The 21146-nt window shown below is 37.1% G+C and overlaps 1 protein-coding gene across 1 annotated transcript in view; it reads left to right on the top strand.

Moving 5' to 3' along the window:
• The window catches only part of PRKCE (protein kinase C epsilon), a gene marked incomplete at both ends in the record, with an annotated part of 289843 nt that overhangs the window by 188753 nt on the left and 79944 nt on the right, over positions 1–21146 (top strand). Inside the window, 3 exons of the mRNA XM_080341232.1 lie at positions 1001–1097; positions 2774–2988; positions 4281–4454. Of these exons, the coding sequence (XP_080197358.1) occupies positions 1001–1097; positions 2774–2988; positions 4281–4454 (486 nt within the window). The remainder of the gene's footprint in view (positions 1–1000; positions 1098–2773; positions 2989–4280; positions 4455–21146) is intronic.

The raw sequence follows: 21146 nt of genomic DNA, 5'->3' as shown, positions 1-21146 counted from the left end.
TTTCTAATATGAATTTGGGGCTGAAATTTATTTTGACCTGCTACAGTTTTGCAAACCTGGAGTCTGTACAAAGTCTGGAAGGATTTCCTCTTTTTGATTTTGAGGAAGGAGATTTGACAGGAACAATGTCTGACATAACAGTTCATAAAAACATAAATGTCTCTTTGGCTCAGAATCGATATTGGATAATTGACTGATTGAGACACAGCATTTCTCCATAACATTGTAAATGCTGATAAATGGGCCAATGTGCTGACTCTCATGAAGAGGAGCTGTTTACCACATGACGGTTCCAGAGTTGTCATCACTATTATAGGAAGAACTAAGCTATCCTGGAAATAAAAAGCATAGGTCACCCCGAAGCTGATGGAGTTAATCTGGATTTGTAATATGTATCCTGGATAAGAATTTGCCATGCTTTCTATTTGCATGATAGTGACAACAGACCCATTTATTTTACTTACAGAAATAGGTAAATTTTACCATAATTCATTAAAACATTGACATTTGGCTCTGTTCATTTTCCTGATTGCATACTTGGATCCCCATGTACACGGTTTTAAAATTTTACAAAAAATTAGAAAACTACAGAATAAATTAGTTGATCTGTGACTTCTGGGAAAAGATGTTGTCATGTTATTATTGCATGAGTTAGTTTGCACTGCTTGCTGATGCTTGTTGTAGTTGAATATATTTACCGGATAGATTTCTACACAGGCTCAAGGTGGCTATTTGAAACTTTCCCACTCTCTGTGTCTTTGTTCCACCTTAAGAACCTATGTTTCTTTAAATTGCTGGTTCTTTCTCAGTTTATATTACGGCCTCCATTTGGTGTGATGGCATCTGCTGTACGACTGAGGTCTTGCCAGTGAGAATCTATAGGGATAGCACATCTTCACTTTCCCTCAAACTTCTGCTTTTGAATTAATGTTTTTAAATTAATTTTGTCTTGGCATGGGGGGATCTCATAGCTGAGTACCCATTTTGGAATTGTTCTTAGATAATTGCAGGTGCAGAGACACAACAAGCAGTTCCTGGAAGTGCATCATCAGAAGAAGATAGGTCCAAGTCAGCACCAACTTCTCCATGTGATCAAGGTTAATCATCTCTTTTTATTTCATAACCAATATATATTGTCACATACTTTTCTTCTTTATAAGGAATAAAAAAGCCATTGTCCCTTTCAACAAAGAAGTCACCACCAGAAAACGAAGCATGTAAGAAAGTTCATAAACTACAAAAACTTTTTAAAAATGCCTACCTCTCATTTTTTAAGAATCTGTGAAATTAAGTGGCTTTTAAAGGGAAAACTGTAAAATGGTCATCTTAAAATATTACGGTTACAAGATGAGTCCTTGCCTAACCAGATACCTTCATATAAGGAAGTTATATATTATTTTATAAGAGTGAGAACATTTTAAACAGTACCACAGAACTTGAGAGAGCCTTTATCTATCTGAAAAGCCACCATCTGTTAATAAGTTTTTGAGATAAAATTGCCTCCTTACAATTCCATGTTAAACATGTGAGATACCAAAAACTTCTGTCTAGTTAGGCTATGCTAGTGTGTCTATGTGGTCTTTAGAGACTTCGTAAAACCGTATTTCCTTTCCAGTGACACTTTTTTTCATGCATAGATTATAGAGACAAATATTGTAATCTTCACTCATACAACCAGATTTCATTGAGCTGAGCAGCCTGCCTGATTGAGAGAACATGTGTGGCAGCACCACTTTTTGAATCTGATCTGATTGTTGTTTTTAAAAATCAGAAGTCTGTGAGGTATCCCATGTACCATCACATGTGTAAAGTGATGGATGAAACATCTTTACACAAACACATAGGAAGATGGATACTTGTGTGTCAAATTCTTTAAAAATTATTTACAGCTGAGAAATTTCTCACCCTTATTTTTAGGGAAGAGACTTCCAAAGCTCCGTGTTCATAACTACTGTAAGACTCTGAGACCAGAACTGATTTAAATTTGTCAATCTTTTGGTTTCAAAGACAGCATTTTGACTAAATAATATTTTTTTAAATATCTGATGCTTTGCTTAAAATAAGAACAAAGAATTTGTCTGAATTCGCTTTTAAATTTCACTTCTGTAGCTGTCCACTCAAGTTGTTGCTTCCAAGACCATTGGGCTTCTGCCTGTGGAAGAGCTTGAGGCAGAACCCCAAGGTCCATTAGTCACCAGGACTCACTGTGTTTAGCATTGAGAAACCTTCAGAACCATTTAGCAGATCTACATAATTGCTGCTTGAAGCAGCACTAAGAAGTGGTCAAGTAATTTATTGGAAGGGGTCTGATAACAGCTGGAGCTGAGTAAGATGCTCCATTCATGTTGACTCCAAGGACTGAGACGCTTAACTGTCCTTTGAACTTTTGAAGATACAACTCTAAAATACTTAAGCAGGAAGATGAGTAAGTGCTGGAGGAAGATAGGGGCATTCAAAACAAAGTATTTCTCTGTGGTACAGGAACACCCAAAAACACTAAAACAACTATTTAACCACTGTGCTGACTTATCTGTCAGCCTTTGGATATGTCATTCTCTTAGATTCATTTTAAAAGGCCACCCTTCCTGTTAGAGCTGGGTTTTGGCTGATTACTGTAAGGTGGAGAAGCAGTTTGCTAAATATGCATTCTTAACATCAGAATGCTCCAAATAGCATTCAGGGATGATGAATGTCCCTTCCCAAAGCTGATACAAACACAGACTGTTTTTCTGATATTTGGTTAAAATTAATGCTTTTTCTCTCATTTCCACAGAAATCAAAGAGCTGGAAAACAACATTAGGAAAGCATTATCTTTTGACAATCGGGGAGAGGAGCACAGGGCAACAGCTGCAACATCAACAGACAGTCAGCTTAGCAAACCTGGGGAGAATGGTGAAAATGGGGAGGTCAAACAGGCCCAGACCAAGCGAATAGGCCTTGAAGAGTTCAACTTCATCAAAGTATTAGGGAAAGGCAGCTTTGGCAAGGTGGGTAGACTTTTTTTTTCTCTTTTTTCCCTCTGTTGTTCAGGCTCTTTTGACTGGACTGCTTTGAAAATATTCATAGTGACATACAGAAAGTTCTTCCACCCAAGGGGTGTCTTTCCATTCTTTACCTTTTGGGTAAAAGCAGCATTTACCCCACATATAAAGAATATCAACCTCCTGATCAGCTGGCATTTTCTGTGCTTTAGCTCACTTCATTAACCAGGGTCAAGCCTTTTGAAACACAATGTCAATGTTTCACTATTTCAGGATATTGGTAATGAAGTGGAGTTGTACATACAGTTACATACATACTGTTCAACAAGATAATTAGTTGTGGTCAAGTAGGAAAAATAGGCCCAGGAATAATGCTGTGGAGTTCTGAGTTCATTCCCTTTCTATATAGTAGACAGTTCAAGTTTCTTTATTTCACAGAATAGTTAGTGTGCTTGTTTTTCCTCAGTAGGTGTGTTCACTGCTGGAGGAAGCAAAACTCAAACATTTCTACTGAGATGTGATGAGTGCAAGAGGCTTAGACAGCCCAAAATATCACATATGTGGCAAAGATGTAACTCACCAGATACCTTCCCACAGTAGGGAACTGGTGAGGAAAGGGCCTTTCTCTATTTACAGGGATTATAGATTTTTTTTTTCACAGTGCTGTGCACTGTGGAATCAAAGAGGAGGACTGAAATGCGAATCTGTTTCGAAAGTATGTTCTTCCTTCCTTAATATACGGGAACTGCAGATGCAGGGGGACAGGGCCGAAGTTCTTTTGTCTCCCTGTTTTCTAATCCTTTCTCTGAAGATTACCCTGGCTCAAAGCCAGAACTGACTTTAAAGAGAGTATAGGACTTAAACAATAACAATAGTTAAAAACAGCAACTTTAAAGCAGCCAGAATGGTACGTGGGATTGTATACTAGATTCATCACACACAAATCTCACTACCAAAAGTGGGAGATAAAAGTGGGAAATAAATTTCTGTTCTATATCAACTTCCTTCCTTTTTCAGTTTCTGAGATCTCATTAATAGGCATTCATTAAGATATTTGAATGAGGGGATAAAAACTTTTTATCTTCTGCATTCTTAACTAACAAACAAAATAGATATCAGCTGTTTCAAATTTAAAGAATGCCACCGGTATATTTTTCTAAAATGACATTAATTTTATGAACACACAACTTCATTCAGGCAAGTATGTAACTGTATTTCCAGTGCAGTCAAACTCAAATGCAACCCTGCATTTATGGTAACTGTTGATCATACATGAACAGACTGTCTGTTTGGTTTAGGTAATGTTAGCTGAACTAAAAGGAAAAGATGAAGTGTATGCAGTGAAAGTCTTGAAGAAAGATGTCATACTTCAAGATGACGATGTAGACTGTACAATGACAGAAAAGAGAATTCTGGCATTAGCACGGAAACATCCGTACCTAACACAACTTTACTGCTGCTTCCAGACGAAGGTAAGCTACATGAACCTTTTACCAGTTTGTGCCCAAGGAACAATATTCACTATTTCCAGTATAAAAGACAGCAATGTAAAAAGTACAGCATTATTTCAAAAATACTTCTTAGAAGTTTTTGGCATTTCAACATTTCATTAGTATAGAAGTACTGGCTGATTTTTAGTGTATTATTACCTTGTAAGCACCAGGAGATGGCAGTAAATGAGTTAAAACACTTTTTAAAAAAACACATGCATAAAACACAAAAAAACTACTGAAGTGCCATTTTCTGGGTTTCTTCTGTACATTAATATGGTGTATTGTTTATTGAATTAAGTACAAATGTTTTTAACGTCCAGTATTCAAAGTAAAAATTATAAAATTATCTTGTCAGAAATGAGATTGTGGCAGAACACTCATCTTCTGAATTTTATTGTGCTATGTAGTATAGAAAACGTTCAGAAATGAAAGGAAATAAGTATATAGCTTATAAAAAAAGTTCCTGTAGTGCTAATACCTCCCATGTGCTTGAGGAGCAGAGAAAAGGAAAAGTAGAGAGAGCTGATAATAAAAACCTGTTCCCATGCTGTGTTCCTTGTTGATAATTTTTCATACAGAATTCCTCTTCATAGCATGTTTTGGATTTGCTGCTTAAATGTAAGTGAACGTTTGAATGGTTTCTAGTTTAACTGACTCTCTAGGATTTGTGAATCCAGTCAAAGTGCTTGAAACCAGTTGTGAACACAGAATATTTCTGGTTTTTATTTTTCAGTCCCTTATTTCTCTCTTGTCATTCAACCGACCTGACAGTTTCTTATCTGATTGTCCAGAAAGCTTTATGGACAAAGAAAAAACCTTGCAAGGTGAATCTGTTTTGCAGATAGAATATACCAATCGTATATAATTGAATTTACAGAAGCATCAGTTGCTTTTGAAGTGTATGATAAAATGTTCACAATTTCAAAGCACTAAGGTTTGAACTTTGGTTTCCTGTTGAACTAAATATGCCATTTATTTCAATGGGCTGAGTTTTTACGTATAGGGAATAAACTTAGAGGTGAGTATGTATGTATGTTTTAAATAAAACACTTTAAAATCGGTCATCTTCCTTCAGACTTCTGGGGTTTTTGTTTGTGGTGGTTTGTTTGTTTGTTTTTTCTTTCAGTGAGACACTACATTGGAGTATTTGAGTCAATTTAATGGAAAAGTTTGGCAGATTAAATGAATCATTACATTAGCATATTGAACGAAATTAAAAGTTACTAATGGTGTGTATGAGTGCATGTGTGTGCATGTAAATACCTACATATTTACATATTATAACCAAAACTATATATATCGCACAAATGACCAATTGCAGTAGTTATGTGTGCAGATTTACGGAAAAGCTGTGACTAAGAGTTCTTCCAGAGAAGTTTTCAGGAAAGATAAACAGGGCAGTGGGAAAGACATAGAAAAATGGCTAGTAGGATCAAGATTATGGTCTGTTCAAATATGCAAATAGCAAATGTTTAATATGTTTATACTGTTCTTAAAATAGTGAAAATGCAGTAGTGTTTTATATGCTTTGAAGCTGACACAAAAAAATAGTCCACGAAAGTGTGTATACAGTTTTTGTCTATGGAGGGTGTTTCATGCGTTCAGACTTTCATTTCATTTCAACATATGTGTGAACATCCTCTTTAAAAGTTTTAATGTATTATTCTAAAATCCATAGCTGGAATTGAGCGTATCGTTTCAGATGAAGAAAGTGATAAAAAGATTGTGCTGGGATGAAGGATAAACTCTGTGAACACAGAGGGACCTTCAGGAGTAAGGCAGACTGCACTCCCTGAAGTGTGAATAGATGTTATCACCAGCCTGATGCGAATCACGTGGTGGAACATTGGTGGAGATTGGTCTTACATTAAGTGAATTATGGCAGAATGTTGTCCTGCTAGTTTTCTGGGTTCCTGGAGATTTCATTTCTTTTGTATTTCTCATTTTTTCTCCCCTCTTTTGTATCATGCTTTCTGCCTTCCTTCCTGCTCTACAAAGCCATTAATCAAAGTAAGATAATCAGAAATTTTTCTCACCCTCTTTTCTCTTCCCAGACCTCTTGACCAGCGAGAAACTGTAGTTTGTGGCTTTGAACTCAGAGGAATTGGTAGTTATGTCCTTTATACTTACAAATAATAGGCTGGTGACTCTTATCAAACAGCCAAAACAGTATCTAGTGATACCCATTTAACTGGAAGTCCACAGTTTAAAAATTGAAGGGCTTTTTTGAGCATGGCTGATGAACAATTTGCAAAGAGCTCTTTATAAAGAAACAAAAAGCAAAACATATGTAAAAGCAAAAGCGATACATTTGCTAAAGCTATAAATTATTTATGAAAGACAACAAATGAAAATGTAACAAGTAGATTAGTCACCGAATTATTTGCTTGGGTTCAGTAGAAAAACTTGCTCGAACAAACACAGTCTGTGGTTAAAATAGCTTTACTGAGACAAAGGCTATTGTACAATAGTTTAAAATGTGTTTAGCAGTAGTGTCTAGTTACTTATGCTGCAATTGTATGCCATGCCATGGCTTCTGTACTTTGCAGAGCTGGTCCCAGAAGTGATCATGCTGGAATTAAATTTTACATTTCAAGAAGAGCACATTTGTACTTTACACCCTGACTTAATGGGAAAATTGACACGATATTCACTGTCAAAGCACTCAGAGGTTGACTTTGTGTAATGAAATTACTTGCTTTGTTTCTCTTCCACAAAAAATGCAAATGTATGAGGTTGACTTTATGTATTGCAGTGTTTTTCTTTAGTTATAAGGTGAAGACAGTGCAGAAAAGTTGCCTAAAGTGCTTTTTACACTAAGCATGCTTCAGTAGTATTTGTTTTTTACAAGGAGCAGACTTTTCATTAGTATCATTTACTAAATGATGCTATTATTATCATGAGTAAGGGATCATATTTAAAATTATCTTGGAATTCAGAAATTATACCAAATAATGGCTAATAACAGAATACATTGTACACTAATGTGTTTTTAGCCCTACATACCTGAATTTACTTTTAGCAGTCTCATCTAGTTTCCTTATTTTAAAGGAATATGCTTAAGACTTGTATTTCTCATGTTCCTTCTTAATCCAAAACCTAACTTTGATCAAACCAGTTTGCTTTAAGCCCATCAAAAATTAGCCCCCCAAACAATCAGCATACTATATTAAAATTATATATCTTAAAATATCATACTTCAGGGATTGTTTTGCAGTCTTCTGCAGTAACCTGGAAGTCAAGAGAGCTGGTTCTATTCCAAAGCTTGGGATAAAGTACGTGAAGCTGATATATGATGTTTTGTCTGCAATAGTTTGAGGTATGAACTCAGCAACCGAGTCGTACACATTAGAAAGAATGTAAAATCTATGGGCAGGACCTCAGCTAATGCATGTTTTTAGGTGGAAGGAGCTCAGATATTTTAGTGTAGCATATCTTATAAACCAATGTCACTGTTAGACAGTATTTTCAACACTCCTATACCATGGCAGCATTTCCCTTCTTGTTTTGCCAGAAAATGGTCAGTGCATCTATGAGCATATTTGGAGCTTTGATTTCTGTTTTGTTTGTGGTCTGTCAGCTGAGATCTCAATGAAGAATACTGCCTTCTCTGTTTGGTACTCCCATAGCAAAACTTGCCCAAGGCTTAGGGTACAGGGTACAGCGTTTTTGAAATAGCTGACCTTTGCTTATCATAATCTTCCATTTATTCAGGACTTCATTGTGTCCTTTATTGAGAAATTGTTGGATTTTTTTTTAGGACTACTAATGTTTATGTTATTTTCTCACTCTTTCATCTATCTTCACGTTCTCTCCTATGTGTTGGTTTGTTGTGTTTTCAGGAAGTAGTATCTGACAGTAATTCTGATGCTGCCCAATTCCCTTCACCAGTGTTCTCTCATACTATACTTCAGTGATCAACTATGGAACAGTATTATCAGGTTTTATTGCTTCAGTCAGGTGGCTGGCAAAGGGGTTTTAAGTATTTCTACAGCTATTTTCTGAAGACACTCTAGTATTTGCAATATTGTGTTCACAGTTGGAAGTTTCAGAACTGTGAAAATTTAAGTATTTTTAAATGGAAAGTTGAGATTCTACAAAATAAAGGTATAGCTAGCTTCACTTTATTCCTCCTACACCCCTCTCAACCTTCTCCATAGTAAATTTTCTAGACCTTTGCCCTATGAGATGCATACACAAATAGGTGCATACCTGTAATTTATAATGGATTATCCTAATAAATACTTTAGAAATAAAGTGCTTTTAAAATTAAGACTTTGAAAGCTTTGTTACAATAATTCATTATAAGTTTAGAAGACTAGAGAGCTACTGCTTTTGACATCTACCATCTGCTTTTTTAATCCAACTTCATGAAATTAGAGAAATTCAAAACTAGTCCTCTCCTGTTCTTTTAAGAGTACTATATTCAACAAAATTGCTTTGTACACAGACATAGAAAGTACTATTAGCATAGAACAATGTTCCTGTTGAATTATAGAGTTGCATAACTTGTAAAGGACCCTTAGTCAGTATTATAGCTATTTCTATTAGAGAAAATGAGCAATTAAATAAAGGACAGAGAAAGCCAGTTACTACAGGTAAACAATTAGACTTTTCCCACCCATAAAAACATCTTTTTTCCTTACAATGTTAAGAGCAGCGTATCTTTTCATAGCATAGCTCTTGAGCTGACCTGCAAGGCCATTCACTTCTTTCCTGCGTTGTAAGGTAGAGATGAGCCACATGACAAGGGCAGAACTGAAGAACATGTAGGAATAGGCTGTAGCGATCGTGTTACAACTATGTTGATCCCTTAACTGTTATCTTCTACCTAGTGGCTTACTACTGGTTTGTCCTAGATTGTGAGTACCGTGGTTCAGGTATAATAATATTCCTTTCTGCTCATTTGCACTGTATCTAGCACGCCCTGGGTAATGCTAGAAAGCTGGTGTTTGTAAAGCTAAGATTTTGGAGATTTTGTTTCCGTTTTAGCTGTCACAGTGTTCCTTTGTGATTTTGGCAAATCTCTGAACCTCTGTCTGCATCAGACTCCTCTTTGTAAAAAGCAAGAGTAATCAGCCCTTCCTCTGTTCATGGTTTGTATTTAGATGTTTCCAAGGGTGGCTTTGAAGTCCAGTAGTACAATATTATTATGGCATACAAGTATCACTATGGAAAATTGGTACATTGCAAATGGTCTATAATGGAGTTCGTTTTTAAAGTGACTTGTTTTATTTGTGTAAGAAAATGTATAACAGCAAAAGGAAATAGAATCATATGTTTGCAATACCTTTAAATCATGTTTTCGAAGTTAATTTTGAAAGAATCACTGTAGTATGTGACCGAAACTGTCTTCGGTAATCTAAAAGCAAGTCTTTTTTATCTTATTCGTATTTGTACAAAAAAGTAAATGTCTTCTGCAATAATAGCTCAGAGGAGTGTCATTTATGATATACAGTGCAAATTAACCTAACTGACTGGCCACTGTTATATTCATCTGGGACTAATCAGAGTTTATAATCCATTTTATCTGGTATTCTTGTACTTCGGTTGCTAAGCAGCTAAAGCCATTATGCAGATATTGCTATATGGGTGTAATCAGTTTAACACAAGTTTGCATTGCCTTTTATTACTGATTAGTGTCAAATTAGAACTTTTTAGGGCCCGATTCTGTTCATTATGATTGCTTCACTGGGTTTGTACATGTGTGAGACAAAAGACTGAATTTGTCACTGTATTTTAACTAGTTCAGTGCTAAAATGTTTTCATACAATTTATAAATTTATGGACATAGGTTTCTTAATGATAAGTGTTATTTATGACAAAAGAATAAAATGGCAAGTAAGCATGGAGCAATGTTATTCATACTGTTTCTTTTATGGTACCTTTTATATACATTTATACATATTTATATTAAAACTTAATTTTAATATTTTTATTTAACTGTATTATTACGGATGCATATACACAAAATATGTGCAATAGTAGCTATTTTTTAATTCCCATCTGGTTTTTACAGGCGGTTTATATCATGAGAAATTAAAATGAACTGATATTGGGTCATTCTTCAGAATATTTCCTGAAGTGCTAGAAGTTAGAGTGGTATGTGCTGATGTTTCATATATCATACAGTCAAGAAGTCATGTAAATACACAAAATTTGGGCAGAATAACCTTTTTTCAGAAATTTGGGTACCGTGTATGTTGAATTTAGATTTCCTGTTGACTGCTACACAGCATGAATGCATTGACCGTGATCATTGTATTGTCTAAAAGTAGACACCGTGGTCAAGAATAGCTGGAACGGTGGAGCTGATGGTTAAATACTGTAATCATTGTCTCTCACACACACAAGCCCCTGTTTCCAGCATGATGACCCGGTTTTGGGAAACTTGCTATTATGCAGCTCAGTTATTGCTTGCTGCTCTTGAAGGATTATTAAAGCCTGGTTAGCTCACTGAAGAGTCATTGTTCACATCAGTCCTTTTAGTGTTAAACTTCAAGTCAGACTGTCAGTGCAGCCAGGCTCATCAAGGGCCCGTAGGAGAAATTACTCCTTCAGCATCCAGCAGAAGGGTAAATGCTTCTCTTTCAGACAGGAAAGACTTTTATTTTGTGATGTAGCACCCAAACTGAACAGGACTCTTTCACACCCTCTCAAAGCTGGGGCTTGTTCCTGGTTTGCGTGTATACAAGTGAGCCCTGCAGCTGCAGCTCCAAGGATCGCTTTGCTGTAACCAACTGAGGCCTTGACAGCCCCGGGAATAGTCTCGAGTCAGCATCTGTGGCCAAAATTCACTGCAACTGCCATCATGAAATAGGTGAGGGCAAGCTGGAGTTTGTACTCATTTTGTTTACTGTGGTCCTCATGTCTGCATATGAGGGCTTTAGAGTTAACTATGCCAGTAGCTCACTGTGTTAGAAACATCTTAGTGTAGCCAAGCGTAAAATTCAATATTTTAATCCTGATGTGATCATGTGCAGACAGGAGGGTTTTAGTTTAGCAGGTGGAGCTGTTAGGTACTGTTTTCATATCACTTGGACAGGGTAGCTGCAACTACATATTGCATAATTTTCCTATTGGGAAAAATGTGTTTCTCCAGTTGAGGCATGTTTGAGGGGAGGAACTTTCAGAGTGTGTACCAGATGCTTTGCCAGTAACTTTCCTGGCAAGTCTGTCTGTCTTGTACACCAGGCTTTAGCAGAGATCAGAGAGACAGGAAGATTGTCATCCAGACAGGGCAAAGGGGGTAACAGGCTTTGAACAGAACTGGCGTAGACCCAGAACTTAGTGGGTCCACAAAATCTCTGTATAAGCTTGCACTGTGGCTGTGTTAACATCGTACTGGTTTGTTCCCCATCTGGCATTCTTAATCTTAGAGCTTTTATGGGAATGGACTACTGTTCCTCATCCAGCAGGATAATTGAACAATGCTGCTTTAAATGAAATCCTGCAGATTAAGGGGCTGGGTTGTGGCTTTTAGTTTAGTTTTGTCTTGGGAGAGAGGAGTGGGAAGCATAAGGCTAATCCACCTTGTGACAGCAGCCCTTGGAAGAAATGTGCCTGATCGGTTTGTGTCAGAATCTGTCCTCCCGCAGCCAGGTGCCGTGACCCTCCTTTCTGTCCTTCTTCTGCACCCAGGTCTCGAGACCATCCTCACACCTGGTGTATGATCCTCCTTTGGACAGAAGATGCCTGAGTACATGACCTGCATGAACCCACTGGCCCTTTGCCCTAACACCCTTTGTGCTTTTTCTTGTTTGTTTTTATTTTTTTTCTAGCCATAAAACAGTATTCACAATTTTCTTCTAATGGGTCCGATATAAAAATGAATATGTAAAAATAAAACCTATCTTTAAAATAAATGGAAATGTAATGCTCACATGGGTAGCTATCAGGATGCCTCATTTATGCTAGTTAACTATTTTAAAAGCTATTTAAAGAAAGCTTATTTTACCCAAGTGATTGTGGGAAAACATTTAATACTGTGTTTGTTAAGTGTTGATCTTGCAAGTAAACAACTAACGCATCCCAAAGGAAGAGTCAGGAAAAAGGAAACTGCATATAAAATTTGATTCTTCTGCAGCTTCTTTTCTAAATGCAGGAAATTATTCTCTTTGGAATTCATTTGGGCACTTTAATGCAACTTCTTTGTTGTTGTTTTTTTGGTAACAACAGTAAACTTAGTAAATTATAATTGTACACGAGAGAATTTCACCATGGGAAAGAAGTGCAATTTTCAAAACATTTGGTTTTGCATCTTCAGTAAAATTATCTTTGCTTTTTTTAGCATGTACACCGAGTAATTTTACATTTGGTGTAATGTGTCTTCTGCACCATTCAACATGTGTGAGATGGGCCAAATTTGAGTAGCGTATAAGTTAAATTACACTTTTATCTTCTTCTCAAAACCACACCGTCAGATTATTTTTACACTGTTAATGGGTGTGTGAGACGAAAGAAGGGAATCCAGTTTATGCCGTTTTATCTCACTTGTGAGTGAGTACTTGTAGCAGAAACACCCACACTTTTTGATGGCAGCAGGGTTTACTCTTGCCTAATTGCTGTGGGCTAAGAGTGGTGATGCCCTGCCTGTAGTCTCATGCATGAGTGTGGGGAAGCTTGTAGAGACCTGCTTTCTGTTCCCACATAAGGTGAGTCTAAGGCCATTCGGTAAGCTGAGAAGTGTTCAGTGCATTATCTCCTTATAAAAGATGACGAGGAAAGTGATCTGTAATGTCACCTTAGCAGTTAAGAGGAGTGACTCTCTACAGGAGAGCGAGTGTTATTTGTGGGCCTGTGGGTCTATTGTGCCTCTAAGCCAGGGCTGAGATACAGTGTAAGGACTGTATACACGTTCCATTAATAGTAAGAAACAGTTAATGCAGATCTAGAAAACACATAAAGGTAAAATGTATCTCATCATAGAATAGTTTGGGTTGGAAGGGACCTTCAAAGGTTGCCTAGTGCAACCCCCTGCAATGAGCAGAGACAACTTAAAGTAGATCAGGTTGCTCAGAGCCCCGTCCAGCCTGGCCTTGAATGTCCCCAGGGATGGGGCATCTACCTCCTCTCTGGGAAACCTGTGCCAGTGTTTCACCACCTTCATTGTAAAAATTTCTTCCTCCTGTCTAGCCTGAAATCTCCCCTCTTCTAGTTTAAAACCATTACCCCTTCTCTTGTCACAACATGCCTTTCTAAAATGTCTGTCCCTATCCTCGTTGTAGGCCCCTTTTGAGTACTGAAAGGCTGCAATAAGGTCTCCTTGGAGCCTTCTCTCCTAATTAATGCTTTCTATTCTCTTCTAGTAAACCAATCTGTCATTGGAAAGTAACTGTTCAGAACTAAGGAAACCTGAAATAAAGACTCCTTCCAAGTTCTGGCTGTGCTTGTTAAAACAGTAGTTCATAGAAATGCAAAGTGTTGAGCAATTTGGAGGTCATGACAGTGAACATTAGGTTCTGGACTCTGCTATTTCATCTTACAGCCAATGGATATGAACTACTGTGAAACACGTTCCATTCTCCACTTTCTATGTCTGAAAGATGTGCATAGTCACCTTTGAATGAGACTGAGAAGAGAGAAAGGGCTGTGAGTTTTAGTTAATGTTCCTTTACATAGCAAATAGATCTTGATTATAACTGAAACATGAATCATTTATGTTGTGATCTCAGAGTATATTCCACTAACGTGTCTATTATGTTACTATAATAGTATAAAACAGTGTGTTAAATTATTTCCCAAAGGGAAATCCTCTGCTTAATTTGCTCTTTTGCTATTCAGTGTAGGATAAATACTTTACTTTTCCTGCACCGGGTGTACTAATCCTTCTTTTCCTGCATCACACAGTGTATTTAGTAAGTGTAATTCTCTTTCCCATGCACAGTGACTCTCTGTGTGTAAGGTTAGCTTTGTTGTGATCAGACCACTAGGTCCTCTAAGGATTAATGAGATTTTGTCAGAATGGTATGACCCTTAAAAATAATAATCACCCAATGACACTACTTTAATTTAAATAAATCAGTACCTATGCTGGAAAAATCTTTCTTCTTTTAAAGGTATTACATTATAGGGGAACTGAGTGTTCATGGAAGGCATTCTGAAGGGTAACTTACAAACTTAACTACTTTAATTGTGTACGGAATAATACCAGCTCATAGTAAGTCTGCATGTTTCCATAGACTAATTTTTAAGTTATGACCCAGAGAAGTCACCGCATTTTATCTGTAATATGTCCAAGAATGACCCAGTTATAATTCTTCCTTGCCAAGTACACAAGAAGGAAAATTACCCTTTTAGGTACTTAGCTTTCCATTCAGCCAATAGAAGGATTAAAGGGATCCATTTTGCAAGGTTCTATAAATATGTTTTTCCAAGAAGCTTTGCAGAATCACACAAGATAAGTAAATTCAAATACTCTAATTGATAAGTGGTTTCTTGAAATGTCTATCATGGTACTCATTTTCTCTTTTCTGTCTTCAGAAACCTAATATTTAAATAATCACAAAAAATTCTACCCCTTAAAACAGCTTCCTGAATTATAGGAAAAACTACACCCTGAAGATAAGGTGCACTAGTTTCTTCTGTGCTGCTCCAGTCATTTTAGAGGGTTTGGATGGCTTAAATGATGGCAGAAGTTTGGACAGTATTTCTTGTTGTCTGGCTAATTTATACTTGTGAATTGCCAGGGTTTTCAGCTGTGTAAAGCATATGCTTTGCCAAAAATTAATCATGTTCTGGAAACAGGAAAGTATGGAAAATGAAGTAGATACAATTAATGCTCTTAAAGGTCACTGTTGCATTTATAGAACTACAGAAATCCAGACAGTGAAGAAAGGTGTATGAATAATGACTTTCAATAGATATTAAAAAGCCTGGCTCAGGTAGCTCATGTTTATCATATAGAACAATAAAATCGGTGTATGGTGCTTACATAGGTCAATGGATATTTATAAAGAAGAGGTCATGAAAATGTGTCGAATGCAGGATGTTATATGTAGACTAAAGATTTTGCATATATTTACCAGTTTTCATTAATTCTGTGTGCTTATGTAATTTTTCACTTGAAATGTGAATTTTTAACCTCTTGTTAGCTTCCTCTCAGGAAAAGCTAATTTGTACAGAAGGCCAAAGAAAGGGCAATACCAGGCTCTGATCTCATGGAGGGCTGCATAAAACTATATACACATGTAGGAACAGCCAGCGGCTTGTTTGACCCAGTATCCTGTCTCTAGCAGTGCCAAAGCAGATGCCCAGGAGGAATGTAGGTACAGAGTACAGCATATAATGACGTTTTTTTTCAAAATACTATCCCAATAGCAGGAGACGAATGACGTGGGCATTTCCTGAGTCAAAGATTGTGGGTTTGCATTTAATGAACTGTCATCTTTGCACAAAATATTGTTTGTGAGAAATGTTGAAAGTGAGAAACTATTTAGAAATATAAATGTTGGAGAGCATTTTGTTTTGTTCTGCATCCTGGAGTGGAGAAATCCTCTTAATACCACATCTGCAAACAGACAACCCTATAGTACAGTGTAAATATTTATATAATTTCTTTTTAATGGAGTTTCTGACAGTGTCTATGCCATTAAAAATCTCCAAAGTGGTGTAGCTGCACTATTACTCCATCATCTTCTACAGCAGTGAAATAGTGTCTCTGATCACCTTGAAATAGCAACTAAACATACTGAGGTTTCTCAAATAGAAAAAAAACCAGGATTCCCTACAGGTATTTTGATATGTGCTTCCATAATGTATTGTTATGCATACATCGGATATAAAAAAAACTACATGCTGTAATACAGGTAAATAGTACATAAAAATATTGATATAACAGTTCTCAAGTTACATTTTCCATCACTGAGTGCTAAGGTGCTGAAAGAGAGAGATAAATGTTACAGTATCTTGTGCTTTCCCATCAGGACAGTAGGCAGTGAACCACAGCTGGCAATGTCATGCCAGAGCCAAAAGGGCATCATGCATAATGCATTAGACTCAATTAAGGAGCATGCCAAAGAGTGATGCCATCCTCTTTCAGATTTTCAGTCTGCAGTGTTCTTTTGTTGAATTTCCAAAGTAGAAATGAAGTAAGGGTTATTTTAAACTTAATTCAGTCACTTTAAAACACATTTATTTGAGTATTTTTTAGAGAAAAGATAGACTACAGACAACTCTTTCAGAAATGAGAATAGCTGTGTTGGATACATCGATGACTATAACCCATGGATTCATTTATGGACCCCTACAGTAGTAGAACAAGTTCTAAAAGAGAAGTTAATTAGCTGCTTTGGAGATCCAAGAAATCTCACTTGTATTTTGTGGCAGTCAAAGAGTAAAAATAAAGCAAGGTTTGGGAAGGCAAAGGGGCTGTCTTCAGGGGTATAAAACTCAGTATGGCCCTGTGATGTATTTAACTCCTGGAAAGCCCTCTGTGGTTGCATTCAGCTGTGAGAAACTTGGTGGTCACGTTGCTGAGGTCTCATTCATAGTGGCTTCTGCCACATGTTCCCTTTGTGCGTTGTGTATATAAACATCGCCATCGTGCTCGCGGTGCTCCAGAGCAGGTCCTTTAGCGGCAACCGCTGCACTGCTGCAGCGGAGGAAAGGAAGCATGCAGAGCTTTTCTAGTAGAACGAGAAACGGGCAGATCGTATCGAATGAGGTTTCTGGATCAGAAATGAGAGAGTTTTAGATAGGAATCTGAATTTCAAGAGGCTTAAACTCATCCAACCTCTGAACTTTTGGAAATTTGCCATGAATCTGTGGGAAAAGTTAGGAAAGAATTGTTGCTGGATGATATGCCCAAGGAGATTAACTGCTTTCTGAAATGCAGTTCAGTGTGGTGTTATTATATAAAACACTTGAAGTGGTTCAAATATCCCTTAGGCTAACATGTAATCTCAGCCACATGTGTAACCCAATATCTGAGTATTGTTTCACTCTCCTTTTTAACTGGTTTTAGGCTGATGATTTGGGTCTCAGAAGCCACAGGCAACCCCGAAGAACCTAAAATATTGCCAAGTTCAATGTGATATTTTTGATAGACCAGGTCATATTTGATAGACAATACAGACTTCATTAGAATTCGTTAACCATTATCTGATTGCACAGTTAACATCATTCCGCAAATAGCATTGACAGAAAACAGCTTTATTTACAGGCCTTGTTCAGAGAAAAGTACTGTTTTATCCATTAATAGTATGTTGTTTTTAAAGTTGTTTACATTCTTTGGGAAAACGCGGAAGCTACTGCTTGAAGAGGTTAGAGGACATATGAGTTTAGGGGTTCTTTCTGAAAATATTACTGAAGCAAATGCTAAATTACATTACTCAAGTAACAGACGGCAGAGAGAACATTGTGTCTTGGCAAACCGAATTTGCTGTGTTATGTTTGAATAAGGAAAACTAAACTATGACAGAAGTTCCCAGATCTTATCATGATACACTGAAGAATTATATCTTTTTTTTTTTTTGGTCCTACCCACAAGTTTTGCTTGCAAGTCATTGCCTTTGTCAAATTACTGATGGTCTCAGAAAGATAAACAGACTACAAATAAAATTATTTGAGTGTTTAAGTAGAATGCTTAGAAGGTTATAAGTATAACAATCGGTTAAATGAAAAATTATGTGGGTTTGAATTATTTTTCTTTTTCCTTCTTTTGCCCTGTAAGGGTAGATGTCTCTTAATTTCACAAGTAACAATTTGTGATCTTTACTTAAAGCTCTTCTTTGAATTATGTAAATTGTTGTCCCATAGAAACCTTAGGTTATAAACTTCAAAGGAGTCTCAAGAAGCCTTGAGGTGAAAGTAGGGGAAAATTTCAAAAATACCTCCCCTCTCCTATGGAACTCAAGACATGGGAAATTGTGTCAGTACAACTGAAGTTTGCTTTGAAATGCTGGGTTAGCACAACCACAAAGTACTGAACGGGAAGCTTCAAATCACTGCTGGTGTTCTTACTGAATCACAAAGGCTCAGTTTGTGCAAATTGTTACCACTACTCTTTTGTTCCTCATTCCAGAGAACATTTTTTAATGATTAATATACTTTTTCTTAGAATGAAATATTGCACTGGGCCAATGTTACGGCATGTTGTATTCCCTGAACGTGTTTTAGTCCAGGAATTGTTGTAGAAATGCAATGCGAAACCTCTGGGGCAAATATAAACTACAAGTTCAACATTTTGTCATCTTACAAAGTCAGAAATGTATCCCACTGATGTTCTTTTTTCTGCTAACATATGGGATTTCTTTCTAATTCTTGTTAATTATCAGACTCGGGTTGCATCGTTCTGCTTTACCAGCTTGTTATGTTGGTCTGTCACTTCAATTCTTGTGGCCTGAGTATAGTTTTTGATCCTGAATTAAGAAGGATAAAAACTTTGCCCTCTCCTTGCTGTGTTTCACACAACACCACAACTGCTACAAAAGAAAAGTAAAATAAATGCATTGAAAGTTACTGCATTTTTTTATTATTGATTTTTAAAATAATTTTGTGAACCTTTGACATGATTTTTGAAATACACAATTCACCAATTGTTGTATTTCAGATACTGATGACTGTGAACAAGAAGTTGTTCATATATTATGTTTTTTGATATGACAGAAAGCTTTGCCACTTCCGGGACAGAATACTCCACAGCTTGAAGCTTAAAGCCTAAAATAATTAGAAAAATAAGTAATAAATAGAAAAATAAATACAATCATCCTCCTCTCTGATACACAGAGTGAAATCAGTTAATCTATAATTAAAAGAAAGAGAGCTTATTCTGTTTAATCAGAGCTCAAATTTAAATATGTCTGTCTACCAGAAAGGAGAGAAGGGTATGTATGTGTCAACAATCTCAGATACAACTCCTCTTTTTAGTTTTAAGAAATTCAGCAAATGCCTATTATGGGTGGTCTTTTAAAATTTTTAGTTACAATCTTGTTTGCATTATCCAAAGAGAATGCATTTTTCATGCATTATTTAAGGAAAGGCATTTTGCCTTAACTTTGCATATGCAGTGGAGAAAAAAGTCCTGTAAGGAATTTTCCATATCTTCTCCAGCTATTATGAAGCTTCTGTCACTTCACTGTTTGTAAATACCATTGGTACTTTCATAGCTGATGCTTGTAATCTCACCAAGCCACTGGCTCTTTCTGCTTATATTCTTAATATAAAAAGCTCTTGAACCTACTTTAAAACTTGCTGGTGTTATACACATGGGATGGGAATTTTGACAGGTAAGCAACACAACTGAGTATATAAACATTTGTCATTTTTACTTACTGCTTATCAAAACCTGTACTTCTTTTTGCATGTTTTTAATCTTTATATATTCTTTGTAGTCAACCTTGATATTGAGAAAAGGATACTGAAAGCTCTGTCTTTGAAGCCCTGTCTTTAAAAAGTAATGTTCTCACATTATCACTGTTTGCATGAAAAATTAAGTGAAGTTACAAAAGTTGTTGTAACGAAATTGTAATTTGAACAAGAACTCTAGAACTCACAAAAGTTACTTTGCTTTAGATCAGGCTCATAATGATGAAAGCAAGGTGCTGTGTGATGGCACTATATAGATTTTAGCCATGTTTTATAACACTTGGCTGCTGCAGTCTGCCATCTGTTGGAAGTGTTTATGCAAAGAATACAGAAAACCTACTCAGTCCATAGGTCAAGAGAGGTTCTCCTTCTGCTCTACTCTGCCCTGGTGAGACCGCACCTGGACTATTGTGTCCAGTTCTGGGCCCCTCGGTTCCAGAAGGACAGGGAACTGCTGGAGAGGGTCCAGCACAGGGCAACAAAGATGATGAAGGGAGTGGAGCATCTCCCTTATGAGGAAAGGCTGAGGGAGCTGGGGCTCTTTAGCTTGGAGGAGACTGAGGGGTGACCTCATTAATGTTTATAAATATGTAAAGGGTGAGTGTCACGAGGATGGAGCCAGGCTCTTCTCGGTGACAACCAATGGTAAGACAAGGGGTAATGAGTCCAAACTGGAACACAAGAGGTTCCACTTAAATTTGAGAAGAAGCTTCTTCTCAGTGAGGGTGACAGACACTGGAACAGGCTGCCCAGGGGGGTTGTGGAGTCTCCTGCTCTGGAGACATTAAAAACCCGCCTGGACACCTTCCTGTGTAACCTCATCTGGGTGTTCCTGCTCTGGCAGGGGGATTGGACTAGATGATCTTTTGAGGTCCCTTCCAATCCTTAACATTCTGTGAAACGTATCTGACAGCCAGTTATAAGTCATTGAAAACCTTGTTCAGGATATTGCCCAATTTGTGTGCAGTGTAGGAATTGGGTTTTGTTTGTTTTAATAGCAACTACATCTTCGTCAGTGAAGCTGAAAATTAAAATTAACTCCTGAGGGGTGAAAAATTGAAAACAAGCAGTTTGGATCTGTTTTTACAAAGCCAAAACACTGGTGTTTTATTCCAGGCCATTTGAACATTGACCAGTTAATAGTGCGGTTTCATGATCCGTGCACACTGACCCAGGACTGTGCTGCTGCAGGTGGGCGAGGACATCTCCCCCCTGCTCACTCTTGCCAGGGCTTCCCAGTCTTTCCATTGCATCCGCTCCAGTGAGCCCGTGTGTTGGATCAGTTTGCTAGTAGAGCTGAAAACTGAAGTTGCAAAAAATACCCTGTGTATGGATGAACAGCTCTAACCTACCGGGCACTCAGCA

Source organism: Nesoenas mayeri (genome assembly GCF_963082525.1).
Source record: "Nesoenas mayeri genome assembly, chromosome: 3".
In the NCBI taxonomy this organism is placed as follows: Eukaryota; Metazoa; Chordata; class Aves; order Columbiformes; family Columbidae; genus Nesoenas; species Nesoenas mayeri.
This window is presented reverse-complemented; position numbering and strand designations above follow the sequence as displayed.